The 14,834-nt window shown below is 43.1% G+C and overlaps 1 protein-coding gene across 1 annotated transcript in view; it reads right to left on the bottom strand.

The window, feature by feature from the left end:
* The window catches only part of SRP54 (signal recognition particle 54), a 1,212,380-nt gene that overhangs the window by 151,130 nt on the left and 1,046,416 nt on the right, over positions 1–14,834 (bottom strand). Inside the window, exon 15 of the mRNA XM_044073524.1 lies at positions 8,254–8,349. Coding sequence (XP_043929459.1) covers positions 8,254–8,349 — 96 coding nt within the window. The remainder of the gene's footprint in view (positions 1–8,253; positions 8,350–14,834) is intronic.

Raw genomic sequence — 14,834 nt, 5'->3', positions numbered from 1 at the left:
AGGTATGCCTCCTTGAGGTCCAAGGTCACGAGCCAAGCTTTCTTGCCCAGAATGGGAAGAAGCTGCTGTAGTGTCAACATTTTGAATTTCAGAACATCCAGTTAAGTGTTTAGAGAAGAAAGATCCAGAATGGGCCTCCAGGCTTTGTCTTTTCTGGGCACCAGAAAGAGTCTTGAGTAAAATCATTGTCCTTGTTCCTGTGGTGGTACCTTTTGAATAGCCCTCATGTCTATGAGTGCTGTAATTTGTTTTTGAGCCTCTGCCCATTGATTTTGTGGCAGATTTGGCATTCCTTTTAACCTTGGCAGAGTGTGAAAGTGGAACCTGTAACCCTGAGATACAATGTTGAGAGCCCATTTGTCTTTGGTGATCAATTGTCAATTGTGATAGAAAAGTGCCAGTTTTCCTCCCAAGGAGGCTGCCAAGAGAGAGCTGTTTGGCAGCTGTAGTCGGAAGTCATTAGGGCTGCTTTTTATATGGTTGGGGCCTGTCTTCCCCTTCTTTCTGGCCTGGTGCACCCCATTGTCGAGGCCTGTAAGGACCTTGTGGTTGACCTCTACCTCTTGGACGTCTGTATCTGCCTCTTTGAGGTCTGTCTGTAACTGGAAAGGATCCATTCTTTGTTGGCCAATTTCTGCTAAATCGAGGAGGCTGAACCTGTAAGAAATCCTTCACCGTTTACATAGATTTTGCCTTATCCTCCATTTTCTTTAATACCTCTTCTGCCTTAACTCCAAATAACACATCCTGCTGCAAAGGTGCATCCAATAATTTTGCTTTAACATGGTCTGGTAACGTATGTTCTTTTAAACCAAGCATGCCTTCTATTGACAGAGCCTGTAACTGCTGCTCTACAGGAGGCCTCTAAAGAATCAAAACCACATTGCAAAGTATGTTTTCCCACCTGTTCAGCAGCATGCAATAAATCCTGCATTTCTTTAATATTAGGAGGACCTGAATCTGGAAGCATTTTTTGTTTCAACTGAGACATCAGAATATGCTGATATTTTAACATATGAAATTGACAATTTAAGGCTCTCATTGCTAAAGTTGCAGATGTATATACTTTCTTTCACCATCTGTCAAATGCTCTGGCATCTCTGTCTGAAGGAACTGGATTCTTTGCTAATGAGGCCTTAACTCCTTTGGGTCCCTGAGAAAAAGTTTCAGGGTCAGCAACAGAGCTTTTATACAGAAATTTGTGTGAGTCAGGGACTCAGTAGTATCTGTCAGGTTTAACTGGGGCTGGAGGTAAGGAATCAAGATTTAAGCTGGATTCAATATACACATCATCCACAATGTCTAACACTGGCGGAATAGCTAGGGGTCTGTGTTGAGGCAATAAAAGGAAGCCTCTGAGCCTTTTCTTGGATTCTGAGTAATCCTGACCTTCCCAATGGAAATGCTCCCTCATGGTATGTAAGGTTTCCCCAAAGGAGTAGTCCTCAGGCGGAGAGGCTGATGGAATTGATTCCTCAGCATCAGAATCCTAAGGGGGTAAAGAATATCCTAGGTCTGAGGATGAATCTGAAGAAACGGACACCTGGTCGGATGAGTCATAGTCTGCATCCTGTCTAGGCCTTTTATCAGGAGGGGGATGGGAACCCCTGATCAGAGTTATTAGGTCTTCAGCCATTTTGAGCATTTGTTTCTTAGGCATAGAGGCCTGTCCTGGAGAATGCTGTATTTATTTCTTTGTTTTTAAAGGAGTCTTAGACTTAGCAGGGGGTTTAATGCTTAATTGAGTAGGTCTGAAGACACCCTCTGAAACTGCGGGTTGCTCAGCTACTTCAGATCCCTCTGTAGGGTTAGTCTCGGTAGGCTGAAAAACTTGTACGTCCGAAGGCCTGGCCATCTCCACGTGGGAGTCGGAGGCGGCCTGTGGTTCTGCAGAAGCGGTTGTCAGGGGCTGCGAAGGCACCTCACTGAGAACCGGCGACTGGCCTAGAAGAGGCTTTGTCAGTTTTGGGCCTCGGATGCCTTTCCTTATCTTTGCGCTTTTTATGTATACCAGTCGTCGGAAGTTCTGACGGCATGGTGTAATGGAATTTTCTGCCAAAATAATGTCGGGCAAAATCAAACAGACGTTTAATAGTGCGCTTGTTAAACCTAGCACAAAACCGACACCCAGTGACGTCGTGGTCTGGGCCTAAGCATGGGATACAATAGGAATGGAAATCATTATGAGGTATTTGCTTCCCACAAGAAATACAATTAACTTTTACTGACATCGGTCTGAGGCAAGAAAAAGTTTCCCCAATGGGGTACTCAGCTTTGTAGAAGAATTCGGTTCTGGATTCGGAATGAAAATCTCAGGAGTCGGCCGACAGGCACTTGCGAACTGCTTTTGCTTCGGGTACCGCGCGGCAAGAAAGACTGAAGAAAATGGCGTCGGCTGCATCTTTTGTACCCCTGCCGCACTGACGTCAGGGAGGAGGCGACAGCAACTGACGCCGGACCAAGACTTTGGAACTCAGGCCGACTGAGGAACCGCCTGACGGCAGGATAACCCAAGTGTAATGATTGCAGCAGTGTAACACGATGAACATCATGTATGTACAAATAAAACTTCTGTCTGAAAAATCAATACTGAAAGTCCCTTTGAAAACTCTATTCTCAACAGTCTCATCTTTTGACTGCTTTTTCTTGACCGTCCCTAAAATCATGCATAAACCTCTTGTTCTGTTTGCTCTTCTGAAGTATTTCTTTCTTTCTAAGACATGCATTATTAACTTTCATTCTGAGCCTTATTTCATTCTTAGATGCTATGGCCAAAATGCCAGGTAGCACTGTTTGGAATTTCTTCTTCTCTATTTGGAGTTATCATTTGTGGTTTGGGAAAGTTATCTTGACCAGGGTGAAGTGTGCTGTAGGTTTTGCTGATTCTAAATATGTTTTAACCAACCTTTCACGAGAGCTCTAACTGGCAGCATTCTAGTTAAAATCAGGAGCCACTGGGAAGTACAACAGACACGCAAAATGTTACATCCTGAGAAGAAAGTGGGTGAGGGTGACTTCTTGTTTTATTTTCCCTCAAACTAATGCCAGTAATGGTTAAAGATTAATCACAATGCATTCTTCTAGGAAACCACACAGAGCCTGTGTGTCTGTGATGGGGCACATCTACAGACAGAAAAAATGTCTTTGATTTGGGAAATCCTGCAAAATCAAAAACATTTCCTTCCAAAATCATTATAACCAAATCCTTATGAAGTAGCCAGCCCTGAGAAAGATGCTGGTGTTCATGTCACCAGCATCAGTTCAGTTACTGGTAACTGAGAAAAGTGCTATTTAGGTGCTTTAGTTATCTGACACTCAGGTACTTGTCTAAAAGTACAGGACTCCTTAATATGGAGAATTACAATCCATGGCTGGACCCTGTATTACTGAAGGAGAATTGTGTAGAATTATAAGCTATGGCTGTAACCTCATTAGTGTAGGAGGTTTTATTTAAGTCAATGGACGTTGGAGTCTCCTTTTAGGCACCTTAATGACATAGCAGAACTGGAGGCATTAGAGGTAAGTTACTAGGAGAAATGAAGGCTTCATTTCCTTATGCTTCTGTAAGCATTTGTTTCCTCCTCCTGAGTTTTTGGCATCTTTTCTACTTTATGTAACTTTCTTCTTCGAGACATGACTGAGGCTTCAATTGTCTTTAATTTTGTAGTTCCATTAAATTTACTACAGCAAGGCTCAAAACCATCGCCGACCCAGTGGTGCAGTTGTTAATTTTGTCACCTCACAGCAAGAGTATCCCCAAGTTCGATTCTTGGCTGGGGTGCCTCCTGTGTGGAGTCTGCAGGTCTTCCCTGAGTTTGTGTGGGTTTCCTCTGGGTACTCCAGTTTCCCCCCACATTCTAAATACATGCGTCTGGAGCATTTCTCCCAGGGCCTCTGCTGAAAATAGGCTCTGTCCTAGTTGGACATTCCTGGTTGACAAATGTTTTGCCCCGCCCCCATACCAGAAGCATATTTACTGACAGACTCTGACAAAACAGATATACCTACAAAATGAATACTGTACATATTCAAGACTCGTGTGACAACAACCTTCTAACAATGAAGATCAATGGCTAATGATAATGTCTGCTCATCACTGAAGCACTCGCAAAGCAATCAACTAAGAGTTTTATAGGATCATAGGACGTTACTAGGCTAATGGCCCTAGGGTCCTTACAAACCTAGCCAAGAGTTTATCTCCAAAAAGAAACCTCAGGTCAGCACCTGTCACCCCTGTCAATGAGGGACACAGGTGGATCCCCTGGGACAAATTTGTGTTTTTCCTATACACTCATCAAGGTTGTGCCTGAAGGTCAGCGAGGTATTCTGTTTGACATGTATGGGAAGTCTATTCCAGAGAAGGGGCAGCCTCTGGGAGACAAACCTGTCACTCCAGCAGGTTTTGTTGATGTCGCATATTAGATTCAGGCTTTTCAAGTGGGTAATGTGCGAGGAGTTAGACTTACAGATATGGAGCATCTCTAGTAGGGCAGGGTCAGAGATTGCCTTACAGGTGTGAGACAGATCACCTCTGAGCAATCTGTACAATACCAATTAGAGTGATAGTGATTTGAGCCTGTCTGCATAGGACAGGTGTTGGAGGCCATGGATTCTCTTTGAGAGGTATTTCTGTGGCCTTTCCAGTTGCTGCAGATGTTTGGAGAGGTACATACCAAACGGGGCATTATACTCCATTATTGGTCTAAAGAGGGAGGACTATAGAGAGGTAATAACTTCCTTTTTTCTGGATGCAATCCCTTTACTTATGAGATGAACCAAATAAAAGGCTTTTCTGATGACTGCCGCTACATGATGGTCGAATGTGAAATTGTTATCAACCCAAGTACCTGGGTCTCTCACCAAAGGTTGTGTGCTTAGGGGGTTGCCATTGATGTGGAAATCAGCAGGCACCATGTTTTTGCTGAAAGGAATGATGATACTTTTTTTTGCGTTTAGCTTGAGGCCATGACTTTGCAGCCACTTATCAGTTGCTGTGAGATCCTCCTGCAGTATATTAACATCATCTGGGGAGTCAGTGACAGCACCCAACTTGCAGTCGTCTGCAAAGTTGGTCAGCCACAGGCCTTTTGTCTTTGTCTAGACTTCTGAGAAGTAGATGTCAAACAGTAGGGGTCCCAGGACAGATCCCTGGGGAACTCCATTAGTGACAGGCCTGCTATCGGAGGTGGAGATGGCTATTTTGACCTTGAGGGTCCTGTCAGTGAGCCAGCTGGCCACCCACCTGATGAGATAGGAACTTATACCAAGATGTGTTAACTTTTTGATGATGCCCGAGTGGGGGATTGTGTCAAAGGCCTTGGCCAAGTCAAGGTAAGCTGTATATACTGACTTTCCCCTATCCAGGGCCTTGATAACAGTCTCAAAGAAGCCAGCCAGGTTGAACAGGTAAGATCAACCCTTGATGAATCCAAACTGGGTGAGGTCAAGTGCTTGGAGATTGCCTATGTCCTTGTTTATGAGATCCATAATAATACACTTATGGCTTTACATATCAGACTTGTCAAGCTAATCGTGCAATAGTTTCCAGGGTCAGTACTGGTACCACCTTTGTGCTAGGGGATGACAATGGCAGTTCTCCACTCTGCTGGAATGAAGGATGTATTTAGGCTTTGGTTGAAAAGGGTGCTCAATGGTGTAGCCAGATCTTGCTGGAAAGGGGGCAGAATACAGCACGGGATACTATCGGGTCCCATGGAAGCTGTACTCCTTGGATAGGAACTTAACACTTGATCTATGGAGATGTGAGGTGCTGGACAAGTATCGGTGATGTCAAAAGGGCCTTTGGGGGGACTGGAGGGTTAAGTCTGTGCTGAACCTATCTGCTGGCAGGTTGGCCAAGTCAACAGGATCAGTGTAAATGATACTGTTAAGTGCCAATTTGGAAGAAACCTGGGTTTTGCCATGGAGGTTCCTGATGTAACTCAAGAAGGCTTTGTGGTTTCCCTTTGTTTGGAGGCTAGTTTAGATTCAGAACTGGTTTTGGAGGTTTTCATTAGTGATCTAATTTGCTTGTTGACACTAAGGAGGGAGTTTTTCCAATTTGGAATTTGCTCCTTTTTACCCTTGGACAACAGTTTCTTCACTTTGTTGTAAAGCCTGTTGATAGAGGATGTCCACCAAACAGGTAGGAAGAGTGGGTGTCCTGAGTCATGGGGGGGTCTGTAGCTGGCCATAACATGGATGGGTGTCTTGCCAACTGTCAGCTGCACTTTGAGTACTTCCAGTGGATCATGCTGGCAAACCAGTCTGTAGGTGTGCCTGTCCTTAATGAAGATAGAGACTCCACCACCCTTAGTCTTCCCAATCTCATTTTGGGTCGGAATGTGTGGAATGAGGTACAGCCTGGTAAGGCAGGGGTGCTCTCTGCAGCCCTGAGTTTCTGTGACCGCACAGACATCGACATCTTTCAGCACAAGGAGAGCCTCCAGTGAGTGCATTTTCAGGTTAAGGCTCCTAGCATTGAACAGCGTGACCTTCAATTTGCTTTTTGACAGATCTTTTATGCTGGAAGATTTGTCTCTGGGACATGGCCTAAAAAGGCAGACTGGGGGAGGAGAGCGCCTTGGGCAGTATCTGTAATCCCAGTGGTGACAGGTGGAGGCCATCTCTGGCAAAGCATCAAGGCCCGTCAACCATGTCATCTCAGGCAGACAGATACTGGATCCCCATGGAATGACACCAGAAACTAAGCCAGTTGTTGAAGTCCATTATTTTTTTGTTGGTATTGTGGTATCATTTTTGGTGAAGGTAGGATGCTGCTTAGGGCTAGGGTCATACCTGCCTGGGACATATACTCTTGAGAGCTCAATCATGTCTTTTCATATAGTCCAGGGAGGTACATTCTCAAGTTATTCACACCAACATGGACAATGACAGTCATACTTGTACTTGTTGTGGAGAGACTTAAGTGCTTGCGTGATGTGGCGGATTCTGGCACCAAACAGACAACTGACCGTGACCTTCTCCTTGTCGAGCCAGATGAGGGGGACATTGGTGTGTCTCTCAACTGAGTAGCCAATGACTAGTATGTTTGGTTTATTGTTATGCATTGTGGGCTGTGATGGTTTATTGTTTTGCCTTATGGGCTGTATTTGTGAGACACTGGTGTGTTGTCTGCTGTGTGTGATGTGTTTGCAGCAGTAAGAAAGTAAAATTCACATGGATAAATACTACTTGTCACTAACTACAGTGATGATGTAAGGCCATCCGAAGTCTATGCAGATGAAACAACAAAGCAATAGAAAAAAATGGCTAAAAATGCAGCTTCACTGGCAAGTAAACCCAAATTATGAATTACTGCTACAGCAATCCTTCTCAGAAGTAAGATAACTGGTTACCTCCTGTCAAGTGGAATGCATATGCCCCACAATTTTAAAAGTACGGATAAACAGCAAATATTACTAGTGGATTTCTCACTTAACAGTTAAGAATACTTTCTTAACTGATAATTTTAAAAAGTATAAGCAGAATACTACTTAAGTTTTTTTATATCCTAGCTGGTCTGGCCTGCATGTCTCCCCAGTCTCTCCAAGGTGTTGGAGATATTAATGATACTGGAACCAAATTTGTTTGCAACGGTCTCCTTTAAAAAGAGAAGTTCTGGAAATATGTGACCATCTATGACCTTAACACCTGTCTTTCAAAGCTTCTCTGTTTTTAAACAAGCTATCCACAACACATTATACAATACACTCAGAAGGATAGACTTTGATTTACTGAATTAGTGGTGCTAGTGACAAAGAAAATTTCTCAGGGTCTTTGACAGAAGAGTGCTCCACCTCCTCTGAATGACCTGAGGATGTTAGTCAGGGAGGTTAAAGACATGGAGGTAGCTTTGAAAGAAGTGTGGGAGAGATAAAAAATGTTTCACATGTTGTGAATATGGTCTAGGATCTTTGAGGTTGATTTTTAATTTCCATTAAACTTTGTTCCGGTTTAAAATTGGAGAGCTCCCCCTTTAATTGTTAGTACCTCGCAGATAAGACAAGGTCATGAACGGACTACAGACAATGACACTGGCAGAAATGTTATTTTTTTTCCCCAGCTGGTGTAAATAGTTATGTATACTACTTGGTATTTTTATTTGCTGACTTAATCATTGATTTTGTTATTACAATGTTCTTTTTATTACTCTCCTGTTAGCAGGGGCTACTGGTTATGACCTGGCAAACTGATGACTAGTTGGCTTTTACACATAAATTTTGGTTGTAATAGTAGTTCATGGAGACTTACCCATGTGGTGAAGCACTCTGGGATCCATCATTTTGGCCATTTGCTGGTTAAGTTTTGCCATCTGTGATGGGTTGACATTCTTGGACATATCACCACCTATTGAAATAGGTCAGCACTTTAATAGTGGAATTGCTAGAAAACTATGAACATTGTTAAAAAATCATTGCTATAAACTCGTCTGAAAGGAAATGCTCACAGCATAAGCTGCACTGTACATCTATCTCAAGAGCTTTGCTACAAAAAGGTGTAGTTAGCGATTTGCAAGTCATTTCATATAAATTCTAGAACAATGGAATTATAAAAAAATAAGAAACATTACTAAGTAAAAGTGTTTTTTAAGGGATTCTTTTAGATAATGACAACTGCAGTGATCTCATTCTCTGACTACTACTCTAACTCAGATTCTGACTTGATAATACAAAATAAACTAAAAAAATATGGATTTAACAAGTAAACCCTGGTGCTGAAGCAGACAACCTTATGTTTGAGTATATTATACATTCATTGCACTTTATGTTTTCATGTAATGTCATTAAACTATCATCATTCAGGTAACAATAGATCTTATGCATACTGTTAAAATACCAGATCAAATAACAGACTCATTCTAGGAAAAAGGAGAGCCTTTAAACTAAAATAGTCTAAGCTGATAAAAAGACAAAACATTGTCAAACACACAAAAAAATAGATCATATTCTCACATTATGAGCATCTCACAGGCATATTTAAACACCCTATAATCAAACAGGGCAAATATCAAGGCACTAAAATCATGAAAAAGCATCATTTATATTTTCATTTAGGTCTCCAATTCGGCTTTGTTGGTACCCATTCCTTATTAATATTTCATAAGTTAAGAGTGAATCCAATTGAACCTATCCGTCTTTTGTTTTAACTCACCTGATTCATTTCATACAGTGCTCAATAAATATTAAACAGGATCTTTAAACCCTAGACAGCAGTGATTCCCTACACGAGTACCATATTAACTATCCAAAGTTGTACTGCTAGGAATATTTTTTAACAATTCTAATTTCCCTTCTTTCAACTTCATCTACAGTGTCCCCCTACCTTCCGAATAACTGGTGCATTTTTTTTTTTAGATTTCCATTTCCCAGTTATAACTGCTTTAGCTACTGTCTCTGTTAGATGTACCAAAGCATATCAATTTTTCTGTCAAATAAAATGATTTATTATAGCCTACATCAGTGACTTAGTGTAACTACCTTGTCGAGGACACAAAATAACTGCTGATATTCTAATATATACAGTAAACTCTCAGTTAACCAGAACTCAAGCAACTAGCAAAAAAATATCGAAGAAACACAGTACAATTTTCAAGTGTTGCACTTTCTGTTTACCCCCGCAGAAACATACCTTGTTTTTAGAGTTTTAAAAAGGAAGACAGGAATAAATTACCTCTCTCCCCAACCTGAGAACAAGTCAAACCAAACAAAGAGTATAGGGTACAGTATTAGTCAGGAATATTTTTAATAGTAACTCTCAGGCAACCAGAAACTACAGTTATCCGGCATCTACCAATCCACATGCGTGCCAGTTAACTGAGAGTTTACTGTATATATTCACATATTTGGGTTAGCCGCGGTGGTGCAGCGGTCAGCATTGTCACTTCATAGCAAGAGGCTCTCCGATTCGATTATCGGCTGGGATGCCTTCTGTGTGGAGTTTTCATGTCCTCTCTGTGGTTGGGTGGGTTTCCTCTGGGTGCTCCAGTTTCCTCCCACATTCCAAAGACATGCAGTAGGTGGACTGGCTGCTCTAAATTGGCCGTACGTACAAGTATGTGCGTGCTATTGAGTGGTATGGATGAACTACCATGGCAGAGCTAGCCATCCAGTGGTGTAAACCTTGGCTCAAGATGATTGTCACTGTTGAAGTGACACCCCGACCCCATGTGCAAAATGGGAAAAAGGGGTTGAGGATGGATGGATATATTCACATATATATTAATTCTCTGGCAAAACAAATAAAAAATGCTCATTCCTCAGTAATTCCCTAAACACATAGGATTAGCCTGTGGTTAAAATCTGCTGCAAACTTGCTGAGGTATAAAAAAAAGTGTGTGCAGGCAACTCAGGACAAATTATCTAAATTTCCTAATTTTGTAAATCTCTCAGCAAATGGTGTATTAATCCCGAGGTTTTATTACTCAATTCCTCCTCTATTTCCAACCCAATCTTGCTTTATTTTATATACTACACTATTGCTTAAATTCTTCAAAATTGTATGCGTCCCTCTAGCTAACCCTAGAAGTCACTGGTAAGTTATTATGAATTCCTTAAAAAATGCTACCAGCACAGAGGGTAATCTTTCCAAGGAATCACGAAAACCAATAGCCCAAGAAGTACTGAACAAACCTTCATGTTCCAACTTTAAGGAATTATGTGGGATGATATATTTTGTCTTATATGAATCCAAGTGTCACTACTTTTCATGTGTACCCAGTAAGTCCAACTTCTTCTCTAACCTTAAACCCTCTTCAGTTTACACAAACTGAATTGATGTACAATTTAACAGGTGAGAGCAGATTTGCCCATGGTTTCATCTGCAACATAGCAGGTTACTAAACTAATGGCCCTGGGGCCCTTATAGGCCTAGCCAAGAGTTTATCACCAAAAATAAACCTCAGTCAGCACTTGCTGCCCCTATCAATGAAGGACACAGGTGGAAATCCTAGGGCAAATATGTGGTTTCCCATCCACTCATCAAGGTTTCACTTGAAGAGGATCAGCGAGGTACTATGATGTGTATGGGAAGTCTATTCCAGAGACAGGGCAGCCTCTGGGAGACAAACCTGTCTCTCCATCACGTTTTGTTGATATCGCATACTGGATTCAGGCCTTTCGAACAGGTAATGCGTGAAGAGTTAGATTTACGGATATGGAGCATCTCTAGTAGGGCAGGGTCTGAGATTGCCATGAAGGTGAGACACAGATCACCTCTGAGCAATTTGTATGATACTGAGTAGAGTGATAGTGATTTGAGCCCGTCTGCAAAGGACAGGTGTTGGAGGCCATGGATTCTCTTTGTACGGTATTTCTGTGACCTTTCCAGTTGGTGCAGATGTTTGGAGAGGTACATACCAAATGGGAAGTTGTACTCAATTATTGGTCTAATGAGGGAGGAGTAGAGAGAGGTAATAACCTCCTTTTTTTTGGATGCAATCCCTGTACTTATGAGATGAACCAAGTAAAAGGCTTTTCTGACCACTGATGCTATATGATGGTCGAATGTGAGATTGTTATCAACCAGAGTACCGAGGTCTCTCACCACAGGTTGTGTATTTAGGGAGTTGCCGTTAATGTGGTAATCAGTAGGGGCCGTGTTTCTGCCGAAGGGTATGATACATTTTTTTGTATTTAGCTTGAGGCCATGACTTTGGCACCAGTCATTAGTTGCTGTGAGACCCTCTTGCAGTATGTTAACATCATCTGGGGAGTCAATAACAGCACCCAAATTACAGTCGCCTGCAAACTTGGGTCAGCCACATGCCTTTTGTCTTTGCCTAGACCTCTGAGAAACAGATATCAAACAGAAGGGGTCAGAGGACAGATCCCTGGGGAACTGCACTAGTGACAGGTCTGCTATCAGAAGTGGAGGTGCCTATTTTGATCTTGAGGGTCCTGTCAGTGAGCCAGCTGGCCACCGACCTGATGAGATGGGGATTTATGCCAAGTTGTGTTAGCTTTTCAATGATGCCTGAGTGGGGGATTGTGTCAAAGGCCTTGGCCAAGTCAAGGTAAGCTGAATGTACTACTGACTTCCCCTCATCCAAGCCCTTGCTGACAGTCTCAAAGAAGTCAATCAGGTTCAACAGTCAAGATCTGCCCTTGAGAAACCAAGCTGGGTGGGGTCAAGTGCTTTGAGATTGCCTTTGTCCTTTGATTGTTTAGGAGATCCATAACAATATGTTCCATGCCATTACAGATCAGACTTGTCAAGCTAATGGGGCGAAAGTTTCCAGGGTCAGTAGTGGCACCACCTTTGTGCAAGGGGATGACAATGGCAGTTCTCCACTCTGCTGGAATGAAGCCTGTACGTAGGCTTTGGTTGAATAGGGTGTGCTCAGTGGTGAAGCCAGTTCTTACTGGAGATGGTGCAGAATACAGCTTGGGATACTATCAGTTCCCATGGAAGCTGTGTTCTTTGCCTTGGATAGGGCCTTTAACACTTGATCTATGGAGATGTGAGGTGCTGGACAAGTATCAGTGATGTTGAAAGGGCTTTTGGGGGGGGGGGACAGGGAGCGAAGTTTGCACTGAACCTGTCTGCTAGAAGGTTGGTTAAGTCAACAGGATCAGTGTAAATGATACTATTAAATACTAATTTGCAACAAACCTGGGCTTTGCCATGGAGGTTCCTGATGTAACTGAAGCAGGCTTTGTGGTTTCCCTTTGTTTCGGAGGCTAGTTTTCCCTTTGTTTGGAGGTTTACACTAGTGATTTAATTTGCTTGTTGAGGCTAAGGTGGGCATTTTTCCAATTTGGAATTTGCTCCTTTTTTACCCTTGGATAACAGTTTCTTCACTTTGTTGTAAAATCTGTTGGTAGAGGATGTCCACCAAACAGGTTTGTGTTCCCTTGAGGAACAGGTTTTAGTTCTGTTGGACACGGCTGAGTTCATGCAGTTGTACAAGTGCTTCTATACTACATTGGCATACTGTTCAGCGTAGCTGTCTGCATTCTCTGAGGGGGGCAGTGGTGGGAAGCTACTGATACCCTCACTTTGAGAAGTTTTCTAGTTGATTACGGCTGGGGGGGGGTTTGAGTGGGAAAGAAACTTCGAATGAGACAGTCCAATGATCTGATCTTACCAGGGAAGAACACACTATGGGAGTGGTGCAGTAGTCACCCATGTTGGTGAGAACCAAGTCCAGAATGTTCTCTCCGCTTGGGGGGGGATGAGACAAGCTGGTCTAATGTGTTAGAAATGATGAAGGCAAAGAATTGAGTGAGTGCATTAGTGCAGGAATAGTTCACCCAGTTTATGGTGGGGTAGTTGAAGTCACAAAGTATCAAGGTGTTAGGGGGTACCTTGATGGAGTCAAGTAGATCTACGTAAGAGTGGGTGTCCTCAGTCATAGACGGGGGGTCTATAGCTGGCTATAACTTGGATGAGACGTCTTGACAACTGTCAGTTTCACTTGGGAGTGCTTCCAGTGCATTATGCTGGCAAACCAGTCTGGAGGTGTGCCTGTCCTTAATGAAGATAGAGACTCCACCACCCTTAGTCTTCCCGACCTCATCTTGGGATCAGAATATGTGGAATGAGGTATAGCCTGGTAAGCCAGGGGTGCTCACCGCAGCCCTGAACCAGATTTTTGTGACTGCACAGACATCAGCACCTTCCAGTGCAAGGAGAGCCTTAAGTGAGTGAATTTTCAGGTTAAGGCTCCTAGCGCTTAGCAGCATGACCTTCAATTTGTTTTTTGACAGATTTTTTATGTTGGAAGATTTGTCTTTGGGACATTGCCTAAAAAAGGTACAATGGGGAAGAGAGAGCCTTGGGCAGGATCCAGAATCCCAGTGGTGACAGGTGGAGGCCATCTCTGGCAAAGCAACAAGGCCTGTCAACCATGTCATCCCAAGCAGGCAGATACTGGACCCCTTAGAATAGCACCAGAAACTAAGCCAATTGTTAAAGTAATTTTTTTGGTACTGTGGTAACATTCTTGGTGAAAGTAGGATGCTGCTTAGGGCGAGGGTCATACTTGTTTGGGACATATACTCAGAGCTCAATCATCCGCAGTGGTGCAGCGGTAGCATTGTAGCCTCACAGCAAGAGGTTCTCCTGTTCGATTCTCGGCTGGAGTGCGGGGAGTGCCTTCTGTGTGGAGTCTGCATGTCCTACCCATGGTTGGGTGGGCATTCGAAAGACATGCGTAAATTGGCATGCCTTTGTTGAAGGTTGAACATCGAGCTGGCACCTTGGCGTTCATCAAAATCTACTACCAATCATTAGCGGACTGGAGTTCCGCTGTGGCGACCCCTAACCGGGAAAAGCTGAAAGACAACAACTCAGAGCTCAATCATGTCTCGCTTCATATAGTCTAGGGAGAGGGAGGTATGTCCCAAGTCATTCACATCAGCATGGACAATGAGAGTCATACTTGAACTTGTTGTGGAAAAACTTAAGTGAGTGCATGATGTGGCAGATTCTGGTAACAGACAACTGACCGTGACCTTCTCCTTGTCGAACCTGGTGAAGGGGACATCGGTGTGTCTCACAACTGAGTCGCCAATGACTAGTATATGTTTGGTTTACGGCTACGCCTTATGGGCTGTGATGGTTTATTGTTTTGCCTTGTGGCTGTGCTTGAGGCACTGGTGTATTGTCTGCTACGTGCGAGGTCTTTGGTGTCGTGTGGAATGTCTGCAAGTGTGTTTTGGAGGTCTCTGCTGTTTAGGTAAGATTTTATTGAGGACCTCTGCAAATGTGGGCATGAGTCGTGCTTGGCTATGTGATGGTAGTAGTATGGTGTTTGTGCTGGCAATTTCCTCTTTGTCAGGAGTACTGACTGTGGCTCAAAAGAGCATGGATTCCAGGTCACTCATGTAGAT

This window comes from Protopterus annectens, chromosome 6.part0 (genome assembly GCF_019279795.1).
Source record: "Protopterus annectens isolate FY-2018-M chromosome 6.part0, PAN1.0, whole genome shotgun sequence".
NCBI classification, from domain to species: domain Eukaryota; kingdom Metazoa; phylum Chordata; order Ceratodontiformes; family Protopteridae; genus Protopterus; species Protopterus annectens.
Note: the sequence above shows the minus strand (reverse complement) of the source record. Positions and strands in the feature narration are given on the sequence as shown.